This window comes from Pungitius pungitius, chromosome 11 (assembly GCF_949316345.1).
Source record: "Pungitius pungitius chromosome 11, fPunPun2.1, whole genome shotgun sequence".
In the NCBI taxonomy this organism is placed as follows: domain Eukaryota; kingdom Metazoa; phylum Chordata; class Actinopteri; order Perciformes; family Gasterosteidae; genus Pungitius; species Pungitius pungitius.
In genome coordinates this window covers 3,490,999-3,509,834 of record NC_084910.1, presented here as the reverse complement: position 1 = coordinate 3,509,834, position 18,836 = coordinate 3,490,999, and the positions used below count along the sequence as shown (strand labels likewise).

Below are 18,836 nucleotides of genomic sequence, written 5' to 3'. Positions count from 1 at the left end.
TTAATTCTTTTGTTTATTAAAAAGGTTTTAACACAACAGTAGAATTAACCTCACATCCAAAGCTCAAGTTTTTGCAGTATTAAAAGAAATTTGCTCTACTGCAGTTTTATGCAGAAAAGGAACACGTAGTGCCAGTGAATGCAGAGGTGGGTGCGAGGGGCTCAAATCAAATTCCACGGCGCTAGTGCCCAGCAGGGGTCATTGCATTTGGCTGGAATTCATGCTGAACAAAAGCCACACTGACCCTGACCAAGCACCCACCCAGAAAGCACAGAGAGCTGTCCAAAGCGCTCTTCTGGGTGGCTACGCTGCCCACACTCGCCTTCAAGAAAAATAGGAAGAATATTAAAAAACGTGTGATAGTACACATCCCATTTAATCTTTACCAGTTTTCAACATTTTCTAAAATCTCTTTCCTCCATCATTCCATCCTCTGTTTCTTTCTTTTCTCTGTTACACCCGCCCCTCCACCCCTCTCACCCCCATTTTAGACTTTCAAAACTTTCCCCCTGACTCGGCCCTCTGCAGTCACCTGACAGACTCAGAGATCCTGCAAAGTCAAATGCAAAGTGCTCCGGTTCAGTCGGCCACTGTGTTGTTACTCCTCCGATCAGAGTAACGCAGGGATCAACGTCTCCCACCAGAGCGGACTTTGCGCCTCCTTTCCCACGAGCAGGTAGGCGCCATCTCGTCTTACGTAGAATGATGAATAGAGGTGATTTAAAATACTGCATGGGGCATGCAGTCTACTGCGTTTTGTTCTAAGCTGTGTAATTATAATTGGAGGAACTTTGTCAAATGAAGAAATGGTTCTGTTGAAAGTAAAAAAAGTAAAGTTTAATTTTAATGAAACTCGATGGACACTCAAAAGCAGGTTCCTATTATAAGATTACCTACTAAGGACTTTTGTTTTTCCTTTGTTCAAAAGTAAATCTGTAATTGCTAAATAAAACAAAATATCAGTGTCAATTTACAATCGTCACTGATTTCCAATCACTCTGTATTTGCTGCATGACAACGAATCCTTGAAATAGTTTTATCAACCTTTAAATGCGCAGTGCTCCAGAGCAGTGTGCCTTATAACATGCATTCTTCTATATTCTCAGCCCTACTGCTCTCCATCCTGATGTTTTTTAGCTGACAGCCTTGTACCTGTTACCGGTTTCAAATGGGAAGTAAGGGCAGTAACAAAAAGATTCTTAATGGGGTTCACTACTCTCCCCTCGATGCCCGCCTGGAAAACAGAAGCACGTTGTCAACGAGAGAACGAGCGAACCGCCATCTTTAGATCCCAACTTCAATATCTTTATTACAATATATCAAACAGTAACATTCCCTAAGGTAAACATATTTCAGTTTGGTAATGTCAATTTAACATGTCAATAAAGTTTTCTACACCTAACAGTGTTCATCTTCAAAACTTACATCCTCAAAATACTGTCTTAACAGAAATAAATGTCCCTCTCTTAAAGTGCAATAATAAATGCAATAATATCACAAGGATAAGTCATTCTTAAAGCTATATAGTTATCTATATTTATAGTTATTTGTTTTCTGTTAAACTTCAGAAATGCATCGTCTCTCTAAGGCAATTATGTGATTCAAACACTTTAGGAATATTTAAATGACTACAGTCACAACACGAATAATACACATAGGGAAACTGTTCTTCTGTAACCTTAATATTATCTATTCTACGTTTTAACATCTGTCTTTTCTCAACATTTACAACATATTCACAACATGTCAGGATATTCACAAACTCTAAATAAGGCTCCGCTGGGGAGTGAGGACACCAAAGCACCGACTCAAACACTCAAGAGTATCGATACGCTCATGCTGAGCAACTGCGCGCGCCATAGTGGACACACGCCCTCTCCGGCGATCACGAACGCGGCTCTCCCACTCGGCCCAACCCACCAAACATTCAACTACCAACCCGCCACAGCTACAACACACCTCATACACCCCGGGAGGAAACAGTTCTTGTTCTTTTTCACAGAGTACGAACCTGGAAAACAGAAGCACGTTGTCAGCGAGAGAACGAGCGAATCGCCATCTTTAGATCCCAATTTCAATATGAGACAAAGTACGGCGTCCGTCCCTCTAGGCGGCGCGATGCAACCCCACTCGCACTTTGGTTCCGGTTTACCTAGTTCCCCCCAATCAATGCTGTACAACACTGTGGTATCCTGATATGCATGTTGTGATTCACCTGCAGTACCACTCCGAACCACAAGATGGTTAGTTGACCTTCACGGTCATTGGGCATATTAGATTATTGTTATTCAGCGTAGAAGAGTTTTACCCGCTATGAAGATGTCCTGTCACGTTCCACCAAATAAAAGGATAACTATTATTATCACGAGTGGTTACATCTTTTAAATACGGGATTACCACATATTGGCGACGAGGATAATGGATGATTGAAGGAGTGCCGGTTTGAAGACGGATGCTACTGGATGGATTCCGCGGGCTGACGGTGAACCGAAGTTGCTTGCAAAGATTTCGAGAGGTTAACGGTGGACCGGAGGATTCATAGAAAAAAACGCAAGGATGTCTACGGTGATAGGCACCCTTTCTGCCTTTGACGTGAAGGTCAACTAACCATCTTGTGGTTCGGAGTGGTACTGCAGGTGAATCACAACATGCATATCAGGATACCACAAACACAATAAAAGCTCAGATTCTTAGGAATGCTCTCAACTATTATAACATATTGTCTATATAAAATCCCAATTGTGTTACCACATAAAGGTGCCTCACATACTTGTACACAATACTGTACAGTACAAAACTGCGCATGTGTTTCTTTTTTCGTTTTTGTTGAGGAAAGACATGGATGGCTACACTAAGTTTTTTTTGGCAATTAATGCAAAAGACTTTTCGCTAGAACCACATTGCATGGGCACCATGACACATGTCACAAATTCAACCATCCAACAGTCTTTGCTGCTGCAGCCTACCATGGTAGGCTACATATTTCAAATGTTGGTCGGAGGGACGCAACCAGATGCCCTGCCGAACTATTTTGAAAACACCACTTTTGTGTTAAACATCAAGCAGCAACTTATTATTGGGTTAAACAAAGTAACTGCTGGCACAGAGAGAAGCCGACAGGGACTAAGCAGGCCATGAGAAATAAACCGAGGCATAGAGAGAGGATTAGCGTGTCATGTACATTATCTCGTACATCACCTCCTTGAGTGTCAGACCAAAGGCTGGCTTACTCTCTCACTCTCACACTGCAGCCTGTGTGTTTAAACGAGGGCAGGCCACAAGGTCGTATGCTGGTTTGGGGGAGGGAAAAACAAAAAAGGAGGAGCTATTGTCACTGAGGCCTCTCCCGTGACTCCTTTCCTCCTATTGCTGATCTCCCAGGCACACACAGAGCACATGGCTCCATGATTTTGAACCGGCACACCAATGGAAGGACACAAGCGTCTGTTGAGGACATGTGCGCCTGAGCAGCTCCTCCCCCCGTAGAGTGCAGCACAGACCCGGAAGTAGAGTAAGACCGAGTGTGTGTGGAGGAGAAAAGGGGGCTGGCAATGTCTCCATGCACACACACCAATGCACCCAGACTCCAAACTGACTGTGATCAAGACAGAGTGACCGTTTTTGAAAGAAAGGAAGGAAGGAAGTAAAGCGCTTCCTGGTTATGTTCTGACCGAGGTAAGACGGGATATTCTGACACTAGCTGTGGTAGGTGACTGTGTGAAGGAAGTGAGATTATGGGATTTCTTGGTTGTCCCACATCAACCATATATTTAAAGAGATCAAAATGATCCCAGTTGATTGTAGTAGTCTTAAATTTAAGATAAACAAGAGTACCCAACCCAGTTAGCAATTCTGAAACATTCTAAATGACACAACAATGATGCAAATTTGTTTTGTCGGTTGACTGTTTCGGGACCTTTATTGTTTCAGTAACAGAAATACAATGTGTATATTTCTTCACTAAAAGAGCGTGGTGATGTAGTTTTATCGCACAGCTTCACTCTGATCTCCATTCAATACCTTATTCATATCACAACCACATGGGGCTTATTTCATGGGAGCAGTGTGTCAGTGTGTGAAAGGTCAGGCCTTACCACGTAGCACATGAGACCGGGATGGAGTAAGTGAGTAAGGGAGACTGGGAAGGTCAATCCCAGCCCCATGGGGACATGCTTTTTCACTGGGTAACGCTATGCCTTTTCATTGACACTGGAATGTTATTTTTGATATCTTTGGTTTTGGTTCAGACTGAAATATTGAAACAACTATTTGATAGTTTGCTGTGAAAGTTAGTACTCCTACATCCTGGTCACTGAGAATGTACAACGCATCCAGCTCTATCATTATGTCACCATTTTGATTTGTTTGGTTTGTGACTAAAAACTACAGTGACATTCCCATCGGACTGAGCCGAGCTTTGCGTGTAATGCTGATACGTCAACGATGGCTAAACTATGAGTAAACATGATAAACATTACTTAGATAAACATCAGCACTTAACCGTTGCCATTGAAAGCATGCTGGGAAGCTAATGTTAGCTAACAGCTACGCAACAGACTCAATTCTTGGCTGCCACTTAAACACGTGCATCCACGTTGCTTTTTTTATTTATTAAGTTGATGAAACTATTCTGTTTTGCTTCCGTATTTCAGATTGTGCACGTCTACATTTCCTGCTCGACGACGTCCCTGCCACCGTCATGTCGCTGCTGACTCACGTACTGGCCTGCCTGTTCGGCATGGGCTCCTGGGTGGCCATCAACGGGATGTGGGTGGAGCTGCCCCTGGTCGTTCCGCAGATCCCAGAGGGCTGGTATCTGCCGTCCTACCTCACGGTCATCATCCAGATGGCCAACATAGGTCCTCTCTTCATCACTCTGATGCACCGCTTTCGCCCCGGGGCGCTGGATGAGCGGCTGATCATCTACTGCATTGCGGGGTTGGGCATCGTCGCTACGTTCCTGCTGGCTTTCTTTTGGAAGCACACCGTGACGATAGAGGGCTCTTTACACAGTGTGCCGCTGCTGGTGTTGAGCTTCCTGCTCTCTGTGGTGGACTGCACCTCCTCTGTTACGTTTCTGCCTTTCATGATGCAGCTTCGGCCACAGTACCTCACCACGTACTTCGTAGGCGAAGGCCTCAGCGGTCTGGTGCCCGCAGTGGTTGCTCTGATACAAGGCGTTGGTGTAGTCCACTGTCAGAATGCCACTTTGGCTAGCGGCGGCAACACGGTAGCTGATAACGCTACTGTCGGCAGTGCGGAGCTGCAGGCTGTCTACCAGCCTGCTAAATTCTCTGCCCAGGTCTTCTTTGTGTTCCTCAGTGCCATGATGGTCGTCTGCCTCGTAGCCTTCATCCTACTCAACCATCACCCAGCTGTCGCTCGGGAGAGAAAGAACGACTTGTACTACAGTGGTGGTCTGGCCTCTGGGAAGAAAGACGAAGGTCTGTCTCTGCACGCGCAGACACCAGAGCAGAAGCCTATGATCAGCCCAATGGAAGCCAATAGGAGGGAGCCCAGAAGCTCTTTTGGGAGGGGGACGTATAGCAATCTGGAGGCGCTGTTCATCTTTGTTGTATTGGCATGGGTCAATGCTCTGACCAATGCGGTGCTGCCCTCAGTGCAGTCCTACTCCTGTCTGCCCTATGGGAACAGAGCTTACCATCTAGCTGCTACCATGGCAGCTGTTGCCAACCCAGTGGCCTGCTTCATTGCCATGTTTGTGCCAATTAGGTATGTATGAGTACCGAAAAACATCTATTAACATTGTAGGTTACATTAAGTCTCTTAAAAGTATTGAAATCACAGATAACAAGTAATCAGTATGTTTCATGGAGTGGTTCAGTGTAACATTAAATCCTCTTTTTTTATTATTTTCTCCAGGTCTCTCATCCTGATGGGTTTCTTGGCCATGGTTGGTACTGGATTTGGAGCGTACATCATGACAATGGCTGCTCTGAGTCCTTGCCCCGTGCTGGTCCACAGTGACATTGGAACTGCAGTTATAGTAAGACTCTTCCTCCAAATGAATTTGTTCATAAATATGCTTTATTTAGACATTGCAACATGCTACTTAATAGCAGTCATGTTTGAAACTCATGTTCTCTCTTGTAAATTGTTAACTGTGCCTGTCATGGTCACACTTATGCTCAGAGTTGTTTGATTGTGATGTTTTTTAATTTATATCAATACTTGTGCCAAATCTACAGTATCTCCGACCTGATTAAGAAAATACTGTCAATCCATGTTTGTGCCAACTTTCTGAACGGTCTGAGCACGTCCACAGTGTGTGCCACAGGTCTGTTGATTATTGTGTAAATTAGCTGGTACTCTTCTATAATGCTGTCACCCCCTGCTTTTATCTGCCCTATGCAACTTAAAGAAATAACTATTACTATAAAATGTCAAAGGGCTCATACAGTCTTTCAAAATAAAGCTTTAGAGTAGAGAAACACAGGCAAAACATTTGCAAGTGAGTGGGTTAGGCCTCAGAAGGTTGAAAAGGGGAAGATACTGTGAAGTAAGACGTGCTTCTGCAAGATGAAAAAATAAGGCTTTGACTAAAGAGCTTTTAAAAGTCAACTCTATGTGCTTCAGACTACTATGCCTTTCTACTCAATAATACAAGCAGCTTTTTATTTGTAAACAGAATTACTTAAAAGTAAGAAGTTAAATTAATATACATTGCATGTAATTTAGCTGACGTTTTTATCCAATGCAACTTAGAGTAAGTGCATTTCAACCATAAGGATACAAACCCAGAAGAACAAGTAAGTGTAATTTCATCAAATAAGTTGATTTAGAACTTGCGATAAGAACCGAACATTCTTATCTCATACAATAATGAGACTGTCATATTTTTAAGGAACGGTGGTAGGCAGGTTTTACATAATATTGTTTTTTTGTGTGATGCAGGTGCTGGCCTGGGTCCTGTTTGTCCTCTCCCTGTCCTACGTGAAGGTCATCATCGGGGTGATTCTTAGGGACGAAGGACACAGTGCCCTGGTGTGGTGTGGAGCGGTAGTGCAGCTGGGCTCCATGGTTGGCGCTGTGTCCATGTTCCCATTGGTCAGTGTGTATGGACTTTTCAAGTCAGGTGACGCTTGCAACACAAAGTGTCCAATGTAGTGAATAAATATGTTTAAGTTAAACACTGCTGTACAAAACTGAAAAATAATGTGTGAGCTTTACATATTCCTATTGTTACAGATCTTCAACTACAACAGAATCACTCCCTGATTTTGTACAACTGAGTTTCTCTAATGAGGGTCAGGTGGTTTAATTTTCTACAGATATCTGACTGTATTAATTAACGGAGCTCAGCACAACGATGAAATGACGTCAGCATTATTAACATCATCATGATGCTGATCATACAACATCACTTTGTTGTCGAGCATGTTACAATTCCTTCTCAATTTAGAGGTCAATGCCAGTTTACTTGAACTGTTAATATGATGTGAAAGTGTAATTGATGTTTTCTTTATAAGAACCTATAGAACTTTTGAGACTGTACATTGTTGTACATTCTAACGTGCTTTGTATTTGTTAGGTGTATGTGGAGAAACTGTTATCAAAACAATACCAAATAAAACTTGCCTTAACACTTGCATTATTCTGCAAATCCTCAAACGTTCTCCCTGCTCTCCGTCAGATGGGGCAGAAGGTGTTATGCTCATGGCAGACAGGGTAGATGGGTAAACAGCACAATAGCAGAGCAGAGCAGGGTCACTGGGTAATGGGGGCTGGAGGGGGGGGGGGGGCACACAAATATCATGAATTTGTCTTAAATATTTTCTATCGTTGTTTTGGTTGAAGCGATATCATCAACTAGAAAATGCATTTCCTGCTGAAAATGCGTTGAAATGAAAAAAGCTGAAATTAATTCTAAACAATGCTGAAACAGAAATTGGAAATACTGAAATGAATTTAAAAATTGCTGAAGATACAGGAATGAGAAAGACTGAAATGAGTTTTAAAGAATTGGAGAAAAAAAACACAAATGGGAGAAGCTCATATCAATTTGAAAAAATACAGAAATAATAAAAGCTGAGAATTAAATGTATTTCTTGTAATATAAGTAGTATTAATTGTGGTAGTAGCAGTAGAGGTAAATTTTAGTTTAATAGCAGTAGAAAAACCAAAAGTAATAGTTATTAGTAGGGCCGGGACTTGAGCGCGTTAATTACGATTAATTAATTACAATGTGAATTAAGATTAATTACTAACTTACTACTTTAAACTTTAAACCTTATCTGCGTTCAACCCTCAAGGGACATGGTGGCTCTTCCTAAATCCTTTTTTAGTTTTGGGTAACTGACATTTATGAAAAATCATAATGGGATATTGCCCCAGAGACGGATTGGTGCATCTTGGAGGATCAAACATGCTATTCATCCTTCCTGCATTGGTAAAGGCACAAGTGAGTTGAATTTGAATGTACCCAGTGAGCACATGACGTTATTTTAACGTTGAAATTGGGTTGAAATGAGGTCTGGACGTCTAAGACGTCATTTCAACGTCTTTTCAACCGGCGAGAAAGTGCGTGAAACATCAACGTGGTAGAAAAGGGTAAATTTATTGATTATGTGTCATGTTGTAACGTAAGGTTGAAAGAGAGACGATAATATCATTAAGATTATCATAATGATGAATGAACTGGTCGGCGAAATTTGGTCTACGCAAAGACGTGATTTCAACGCATTTAAGATTTTTCTTAAGAGTGTGTGTCGTTAACAATATGCTTTAAGGACAAAATAATGCGGGCCGTTTCAAACATTAGTTGAAAACACGTAACTCTGATCACATCTGTAACGCGCATGCGCAAGTTCTTAGACGCTTGCAGAGCTTCCACCGGGAGCAGAGCGACGTGAACGGGCTGATACAACCACGGCTACCGGCCCCAATACTCTGTAAGTACGTGAGTGTTTGAATGAAGCACACCGGGAACTATAACCAGTTATTTTACTTGTGCTGCCCACTCGATACGGGAAAGACTGTTATTTTGGTAAGCTAGTTAGCGCTAGCGCAGATAGTTTGCTAGTTAGCATGCTAGCTTGGAGCATGCTAGCTCGGAGCATGCTTAGCGTTCAACATGAACTGGATCAAAAGTAAACATCATAGAGTATTTTCCGTGTGTTTGGTGTTGCTAATGCGTTAGGTTGTTGCTGTACCCATATATTATTGCCGTTCCCATGTCATGTAGAAAATACACGTTTTTAAAACAACGCGGCCTAAACACAGTTCGCAGCTGAATTCAACAAGGTGTGGCCTGTAAACAAGCTAGCCAATACATCGTAAGTTACTGCATGCTTAAAGCAACATTGTAAAGTATGGTACTGTGTAATATACCTGGAAATGTTACTCCAGAAATGCCATAATTTGCAGATGAATTGTTTATAATGTCATAAGTAATCTATAAATAAGGGTTCTCAAACACCTCTTGCTGTTATCATCATTAAACTTTTTATTACTGTCATTGTAAACCTAAATTACACACTTTCTTTGTTCTTCCCTCACAGGTTCCTGTGGATGGAGGTTACATCTGATGGAGTTTGTCCCTGCAGTTGTCCTGCCTTACACATGGAGAATAATTTCTGTGGTAGGAATTGAACGTACTGTACATCTTTTAGTTGTTCTCTCTGTACACAGCTACTCCTCCGCTGTTCTCCCTTAGGTTTTGTCCAGTTGAAAGGAGTTTTGCGTGTGCCGATGTGATGGTTTTGGGAGAGGAAGCTGGAAGGTTTACAGACTGTAAAGCTCCCTCAGGCTTATTTTTCATTTTGGGTTGAACAAAATAAAATTAATTGAATTGAACGAACATGTTGACTAGAGGCAACTGAGTGACGATGAGGGAGACGGAGCTGATTTCAGGTATACGATCCGGATTCAAGTGACTCAGAGCCAAATGAAGTGCCAGTGATTCAGAAAAATGGTTTACAAACACAAAATTCTAAACTGACTGGTTCGTGTTGTTGCTGCACTTATAATTTCATAGTTTATTTTCACAAATTGTATTTTTGTATTCTGTTATGTATAGGAAAAGTGTTGTTATATTCATATGAATAAATACAAATTAATCAAATTGTGTTGTCCTTGTTATGGGCTGTTGACATGACAACTGACAGTGTGTAACTTGTACTTTTCCAGCGAGCAATTTATCCGATGAAAAGACGTTGAATAGACGTCTATGGCCGTCTACGAATAGGCGTTGAAACAACTTTTAAACCATTTTGCAACGTCTTTTCAACCAAAAAATGTTCACTGGGTAACAGAGAATTGGAGGGTGGATGCACTAAAAAAGGTAAACAAATCTACACCCTGTGCCAGACTGTCAGTTTAAGGTTGTCCACAGGATGCCCTGAAGTAGACAAACATGTGATTGTCTTGAAAAATGCCCTCAGAGGCTGTAATAAGTTTCATGTCAGTGTGACCACTGAATGAGACACATCTGCTCATCTTTACTGACTCATCCGGCCTTCTCTCCCCATCAAAAAGATGGAACCCTGGCTAATAAGTGCTAAAGCAAAGCAATTAACATCAAATTCAATTCATCATTCAAAAGATTCCCCATCATAACTCAAGTGAACGCGCCTTGTCTTTCTGCATAACCCCTAGGGTTCACTTCTCTGAAACAACCAGTGGGGACAATGCCCCCACTACTACCTCCGCGGTAGTGTGCTCAAGACTTGGTAGGAGCGGGATTTGAACCCACTGGCGGTGCGCACAGAGGCTTCTGGGCTCTAGCTTGCACCCCTACACTACCAGTCCTGGTCACATTTTGGCTACTTTGATTCTCCTATTTAACCTTGAGCACGTGAGTTAAACCTCAAAAATCTTTTTAAATGCTTTTTCCACATCTGGGCTTGAACCCACAACCTACAATTGCAGTGCAGGGGCTTATGTCAGCAGCTCTTCCGCTGTGCTACTTCACCACACACTAACCAACCCTTTGTTTGTTGTATTTAACCTTGAGATTGCTACTCAAACCTGAAGTAAAGCTCACACCCAAGACTGGGCTTGAACCCACAACCTTCAAGTGCAGGCCAGTGCAGGGGCTTATGTCAGCAGCTCTTCCGCTGTGCTTCTTCACCACTTACTAACCAACCCTTTGTTTGTTGTATTTAACCTTGAAATTGCTACTCAAACCTGAAGTAAAGCTCAAACTCAAGACTGGGCTTGAACCCACAACCTTCAAGTGCAGTGCAGGGGCTTATGTCAGCAGCTCTTCCGCTGTGCTACTTCACTACACACTTACCAACCCTTTGTTTGTTGTATTTAACCTTGAGATTGCTACTCAAACCTGAAGTAAAGCCAAAGGCTCAAACCAGTAGCTCCTCAGCTCTTGTGCTGCACTACCTCACCATGGACAAATTACATTTTTGTTTCTCGTATTTAACCTTGAGACTGCTACTCAAACCTCAAAACTCTTTCAAAGAAGAAGTGATGTCTGCATGAAGCGGCATGAACCCACAACCTCAGACGGCAGGTTGGAGCCTGCAGCTGTTCCCTTGTGCTATTCAAGCACATGCCTCATTGTGTCCGTTTCTCATATTAGACCTTGGGATTGTTTACTAAACCTCAAAACTGTTTCAAAGTTTACAGTTTGAAGCCCTGACTGCAACCAAACCCTCCTTCTGAGAGAGCAGGTTTGAACTGAGGATCCTCCACACTTCAGCCCTCCTGCTATCTCCCTGCACTGTTCCACCACACACCTGTTGATGCTTTTGAATCCAACCTCAATTCTCGTAGATTCACAGGCTGGCATCCACAACACAACACACTTGTCTGCTGGAATGGGTTGAACAAAAATCCATGTGAAAAAAATGACTTCTCACTGTTCTCAGGTCAAATATTTATGCAATTAAAATGTGATTCATTTAGATCAATTAATTACGAAGCCTCTAATTAATTAGATTAATATTTTTAATCAAGTCCCGGCCCTAGTTATTAGTAGTACTAGTATTCTAGGCAAGAAGGACCATGGGGCCCCCCAAAATCATGATATTTTGTATTGTACTTTTCCCTCTCGAAGCCTAGACTTATTTCACGGGTGGTCAATTCAATAAATAAGAGCAGCATATGAAATATGACACGTTCAATAAGTCAATCAATATTTTTCATTTTTGAGTTTTATTGCATGATGTGTAGTAAAAACGATTAAAAAACGTGTCATACTCTATTTAAGTTTAGCTCATTTATCTATACTTAACATTTCTGTTCTGTATAATATATTTGCTTCAAGTTTCAAGTTATATATAAAAGAGCCGACGTCAGTGTGACGTCATCTTTCAAAGCGACAGCTGGCGGCGGCACTTCCCCTGAGAGACATGTAATACTAATACTACCAGTAATAGTGACACTGCAACTGATTTTACTACTCTTACTACTATAAAAAGTACTATTAATTTTTTTCCTGCTTTTAATTATTTCCCTACTACCGATGAAACTACTTTTACTCTCAATACTTTCATTTATATTGCTATTAATACTACAACTGTTGATGGTACTACAAATACTACTGTGACTAATAGTATTAAAAGCACTACAGCTGATTATACTAGCAGATACGTCTCAACGGGGCAGGAAACCCAGCTAATTGCCTCGGCCCCGAGCTGAAGTGCTTCCTGTGGGACGGCTGATGTCAATGATAAAATAATTGAACTCAATTAGGGTTAGGGATAGGGTTTAAAGAATTGAACGAAATATCATGATTCTGGGGGGGCCCATGGTCCTTCTTGCCTAGGGGGGGTCTAGAAACTAGAATACTAGTACTACTAATAACTATTACTTTGGGTTTTTCTACTGCTATTAAACTAAAATGTACTTCTACTGCTACTACCACTAGTACCACAAATAAATCTATATCCAAAAATACTTTTTTTAATTCTCAGCTTTTATTATTTATATATTTTTTTCAGATTGATATGAGCTTCTCCCATTTCTGTGTTTTTTTCCCCCAATTCTTTAAAATTCAATATCAGCTTTTCTCATTTCTGTATCTTCAGCAATTTTTTTTATTCATTTCAGCTTTTTCCATTTCTGTATTTTAAGCAACTTTCTGAAATTAATTTTCAGCTTTATGCATTCCAACGCATTTTCAGGAGGAAATGCATTTTCTAGTTTATTATATTTTTATCTCATTTCTGCACTACGTGGTCTGTTGCCCATTACTGTACTGTCTGCCGTCATGCACCAACCGCCAAGTCTAATTCCATGTATGTCTGACATATTATGGCGTTAAACGTTATTCCTGAGATCCACAGCCAGTTGGACCAATCGACCAGTCCCGGTGATCTGCTGATTTTATGGTCTGATTGTATCTGCTCGTATGTCTTATGAACATTTTACTATGATTTTCCAAATCGCACTCCTCTGTATTGCTATTGAGAGAAACGGATTGCTTTATTGTCAATATGTGAGAAATTAACGGTAATGGTGGTCTAGCCGTACTAGCTATAAGTTAGCACATCATAATCAAACAAGCAAGTGCTTAATATACGCATAAAGTCTTTATATGGTGGAGCATACAAACATGTACGAGCATGGGTTGCCTGCATAGCTTTAGAACTAACACTAGATGTCACTGCATGATCATTATTAGACCCTCAATAGGAAATGAGGCGCTCATCTTGCCTGCAACCTTTTAGATTCCAGTAGTGCTTCATGTTTGAAGTGCAGGGCTACACAAAATTAGTGAAAATTGCTTAGTTGGTTGTAAAGAAAATATTTTGGTTAAATAGATGGATCTTGGATGTCGCTTGGAACATAGAAACATCTTCGATTACTTATATTAAATCACTCTCTGCCTTCGTATTTGGTTTTCTAAAGTATGCATTTATTGCGCCTCAGTACATGAGGAGGGGGGGTGCCATTCTCTGGATAGTTTGCCCAGGTCATCTGTGTCATGTCTGCATCATATCCTTCTCACACTAAATCAGAGCATCTAGGTGTATACGTGTATGTGTGTGTGTGTGTGTGTGTGTGTTCATCCTTCCTCCACTCCACTGGGACGTTGAGGAATGAGGAGCTCAAGGCCAGTCACAGTCTGATTCAGCTTCAAGCGGTTCCTCAGTGAACATCTGGGGTCATCATCTCCTGTTTCTCTCACTGCACCTCTTTATCTCTTCCAGTAGTTTTCTATGACTTATGGTGTGCAGAGTTTACAGGCTGGAGACTTTTTTTGGAACGGATTCTAGCAAAAGCTTAAGTTTGGTGATACAAGTTTTCTCTGAAATTGTCCGATATTAAAAAAAAAGATGAAAGGGTCCTTTTATCATGTCATGATACAAATGCACTGAGATCCAGACAGGTGCACAGTCTAGCCAATATGAATGAGTGGCAGGACGACATAAGTAAGAGAAAATGTGAGTCTTGCTTATCTTTCTGCCTGCCTCTCTCGTTCAGTCCAACTATTTTTTACTTGTCCCTTTTCTCCAAGCTGCTTGTCTTCCTCAATTCATGCGTATGGCCGACTTTGTGACCTTAATTTTCAATTCAAAACACATGAGGGGAAATCTTAGCCCTCGCTGCTCTTTATTAGACCATCATGGGATTGGAGTATGCAGAGAATGATTGAATTTTGTGAGAAGGCCAGGAACGATCACGTCTCGCCTTCCGTTATGCAATCGACCATTCCCCTCTCACAACGCGACGTCTGGTAAAACCTAGAGGGGGGGGGGGGGGTCGGGCGCTGAGGACTGGAAACCTCAACGTCTCGACCAAACGAAAGAAAGATTTTTTTTTTTCTACTAAATGACTCAGACAATATAAAAGTGAAATGCAGCTATCGTATATATAAAAAGGGCCAAATGAGATGTGAGTCACCACATCAAAGACCGTTGTAAAGGAGTCTTTTTACACTGTAGTGCATGACATCCTATATTTGCTCACATATGGAAACACATGGGCCCTATACGAAGCCCGTCGTACCGTTTCATTTATATGATTGTGTCACGTCTGTTTTCTCCCATGACTCGCTGCACCTGCTCGGCCCACTCTGACAAAAAACTCCAAACGCACACATAATCACTTCGTGCAAACTTTTTCACACCCACTGTGTTTGATTACACCACCGCAACGTATCCTTTAAATGAAGCAAGAGAGACTACCATTCCCGTTAAGTCCATTATATTGAAATGGACTGAGCCTTTTTCTTTTTTTCTTCTTCACAACAAGACATAAAGTAATCAAAAGTTAAAAGCAAACACTCAAGGAGGCACTTAGCAAAAAAGAAAAAGCTTTTATGATAAAACATTCATATATAGTGCTGGAGACAGGTAATCCTTGAGGATGATAGGGTTGTCTTGTGGTCAGTTTCAGTATAGTATGGCTTGGGGAGCCTTGTAGATGAATTCTCCTAATAACATCCCCGCCCACCCATCACCCAGCGGAGAATCCAGGCAGAAGAACTAATACCTGAGTGGATTTCTTCAGTGGTGTGAAGTAGGCCTTGAAGAGCTGTTGGAGGCTGCAGTAAAGTAGGGTTCATTACCTTGACAGACTGATGACAGCTAAGACCGGCTGAGGTGCGCACGGATAGTTACATAAATACTAAGTAAAGGTTAAATAATCTGCAATCCTCGCTCGTTGTATATGCTGCACACAGCAGGATTTTATATATGAAGCAGAACACCTTGGGCTAATAAAGGAAACACATCCATGTTTTCTGGGGCTCTAAAGTGTAAGATCCCTTTTGAAAGTGGTTTGCTGAAGGCATCCGATCATCAATATGTGACTGTCGTGAAGCTACGGCCGGCATCCATCTTTGCTATAGACGGGGGAAAAGCTTGAGTCACTCTGTTCAGAGGTTGATTTGTACCTAATTAAAGTAATTAGTTCTTTGTTTAATACATTCAAAAACAAAGTGAAAAGAGTGAAAATAAGTACCGTATTATCGCGACTATAAGGCGCACTTAAAATCCTTTTTTTTCCTCAAAAAACGACAGTGCGCCTTATAATCCGGAGCGCCATATATACGGATCCATTGGTTGATCCATACTGGTTAACGAGGATCAATTGGAGGGAAAGTCTGGTGCCAGCAGCCGCGGTAATTCCAGCTCCAACAGCGTATTTTAAAGCTGCTGTAGTTAAAAAGCTTGTAGTTGGATCTCGGGATCGAGCTGACGGTCCGCGAGGCTCCACCGTCTGTCCCAGCGCTGCCTCTCGGTGCAAGATGGACCAAAGCACTTGTTTTCATTAATCAAGAACGAAAGTTGGAGGTTCAGAGATATTGTTAATATCCACATTAACGTTTGAACAACGTTACCATGGGAGTGAAGAGTTTTCAGAACGCTTAATAACGTTTGATTTAGCACAGCCCGATCTAGTGGATGCATAACGCAACCCCAGTCTAACACTGCAGCATCTTCTATTCTATGCGCCTTATAATCCGGTGCGCCCTATATAGGAAAATAGTTCTAAAATAGGCGATTCATTGAAGGTGCGCCTTATGGTCGCGAAAATTCGGTAATAGTTTTATGGCTGGTTGTGCACTTCCTGCGACTTTTACTGTGCGGTATACTTATATATAATATGCAGGGACAACTCTTTCCTACTTTTATGTCAAGGTAAGCTAACTTTTCCTGCTGTGGCTTCACACTTATCCAAAGGCAGTAAAATCTGTATTTTTTTGGCCAGGCGCAGTGACTTCCTCAAAGAGTCGTCGTGGAGAAATCCACCTCGTAAATCCCTTCTCGTTTTCAGAATCACGCATTTGTATTGATTAGATAAGCAATTCATCACAAGTCAATAAGAGAGCTTTTGAGATGCTAATGGATCTTCCTGTTTCCAGTCTTTATGCTGTAGGCTAAGCTAACTGGCCGCTATCGGTATTTATATATTTTCCTTATCTTCTTCAAACTAAAATGTTAACTATTACTTTTTTCAATTCGAGATAAAAACAGTCTAAATCAGTGCCGTACTATGCTCAAATGAATGTAGAAACCGTGGAGTTTGTGGTTTAACATTATTTAGTATAATCCCTACTCCTATTTGGTCAAATTCTAACCAAACCACCAACAAGGGAGACATAACTAAAGTAGCAAACTCTCGCTCCTTCATGTCAGGAAGTCCGTTTGCATGGGATGCAAGCGGGGTCAGCTTTAGGTCATACTGGGCATCCATTAGTGGCCTTATTTAGAGTCTGATTCCTTTAAGAGGAGTGATTGGCCAGCAAAGACAAAGAATCATTACCTTTGCCCGCCCCCTCCCTGCCAGCAGTCAATAATGAAGGATCATTAAAATGAATAGATGGACATTCCCCTTTTCTCCGGATCCTTATTGCAAAATCAGTGTCAGGGGAAATGAAGATTGAGCTCGGAGAAGGCGTCTAAAAGCCTCACAGTGATTGTCGTGAACTCGTCTCCATTGCCAGGCTCCTTTATCTACTGTGAGAGTGTGCACCTGCCTGAACTCTGGACTATCGAGGGCTTTTACTGTAGCCCATTAAGAGCATCCCTAATGTGCACTACAATGTACTTCAACATGAACATTCTGCATATGTGCCGAAACAGTTAAAGCAAACAATAGAAGAATGACTGTTTTGGAGCCAGCTACTTTAGCATAAACTCCAGTTCCTGAGGAAATAACTGGTTAGCATGCTTACTTCAGTAGATATCACTTTCAACACAGTACATAGATGTCTTTGAGCAAAAAACTGGTCAAAGTTTTGTTAATAATATTACTTTATTTTTTGGAATGTTTTAGCACTTAAAGTTCTTCCTGCATTCAGCACATTGAGCCTTTAACCATAGTTCTCGCTTTTCACATCCGTCTGTCCCGCCGCTAAATTTGTATAAAAGATCTTGCACAACATTTCACGCACCACAAACGAAAGAGCAAATCAAGCTGAATGATTGCAGATGGAGAGTAAAATACGGCAAGAAGATTTTCCAGGCCCCCATCTGCTTGCCTTTGGGAGTGTCTCTCTTTAAGTGTCTTTTAAAAACGTGATTTGTCTGTGGGTCCACAAAGATGTGACAGTATCAGCAGGTCATCTTCTGATCCTGTCACATGTGAAACGCTCCCATGAAAGGGGTCCTTGTACACCTGTGGAGACCTCCACAAACCCCACCCCAAACAGATTTAAAAAGCAGATGTGGTCGTCAGGTTCTTTCTTTGTCATCCATTTGGTTAATTGATTAGACGGTCTGTTTATAGTGAACTCACACATACCTCTGAAAAAAAAAGGAAAAATCACCAAAACTGGCTGGAGGGATTTGAAAAAAAATCCAATGTAGGACTGGCTCATGGGACAAAAGGGTCCTAAGCATGGCCAAGCAATCATCTCTTTAAGTATCTCTTAAAGCCACCCCCATGGTTCTCTCGACATGCCCTTCATAACAGAGGCACACTGAGGATTTACTGCTTTCAGATGGCCGGTGAGAGACGAGGGCAGCAGCTCCAGCGCTGTGCTTATGCACTCACTTTATAAAAGCCTGAATCAAGGGCTCTGTGGGAATACAACGGGGGAAGAAGCAGGGCCGCAAAGACACTATTACTCCATGCTATGAAACGAAAAGTCGTGCCCTCTGCCAGGTGCTTGGAGCATGTGGACCCCGGGGGAGTAAATGGCACGCGCTGCAGTCATCATGATCAAACAGCGGTCTCCACAGCGGGGGGATGCCGCGGCATGGACTGGCAGATGCTGCGTCTGCCAGTCATCCATCCATCCATCCATCCATCCATTCATTCATTCATTTGTTCATTCATTCATTCAGTCAGTCAGTCAGTCAGATCACCACTCTGTCTGTAAAACAAATACAACCAGAGAGCTAAACTTATCATTCTAAGAATGAAAACATAAATGAATGCTGCCATATTTTTTATTCACCAAT

The 18,836-nt window shown here is 41.8% G+C and overlaps 1 protein-coding gene across 2 annotated transcripts; it reads left to right on the top strand.

The window, feature by feature from the left end:
- Nucleotides 1–215: 215 nt before the first annotated feature.
- Nucleotides 216–7,722, top strand: zgc:91890 (solute carrier family 52, riboflavin transporter, member 3-B). Of its 2 annotated transcripts, none has more exons than XM_037453088.2 (4): nucleotides 216–676; nucleotides 4,653–5,733; nucleotides 5,884–6,007; nucleotides 6,916–7,722. In XM_037453088.2, exons 2-4 carry the CDS (start codon nucleotides 4,700–4,702, stop codon nucleotides 7,126–7,128), a joined length of 1,371 nt encoding a protein of 456 aa, XP_037308985.2. In that variant the 5' UTR covers nucleotides 216–676; nucleotides 4,653–4,699; the 3' UTR covers nucleotides 7,129–7,722. The 2 variants fall into 2 exon arrangements, with proteins under 2 accessions (XP_037308985.2, XP_037308986.2); XM_037453089.2 differs by lacking the exon at nucleotides 216–676 and adding an exon at nucleotides 3,060–3,675.
- Nucleotides 7,723–18,836: the final 11,114 nt, after the last annotated feature.

Coding starts and splice junctions, on each gene's coding strand:
- zgc:91890 (XM_037453088.2), top strand. CDS start 4,700: ATGTCGCTGCTGACTCACGTACTGGCCTGCCTGTTCGGCATGGGCTCC. Junction 5,734..5,883: donor GCCATGTTTGTGCCAATTAG/GTATGTATGAGT, acceptor TATTTTCTCCAG/GTCTCTCATCCTGATGGGTT. Junction 6,008..6,915: donor ACATTGGAACTGCAGTTATA/GTAAGACTCTTC, acceptor TGTGTGATGCAG/GTGCTGGCCTGGGTCCTGTT.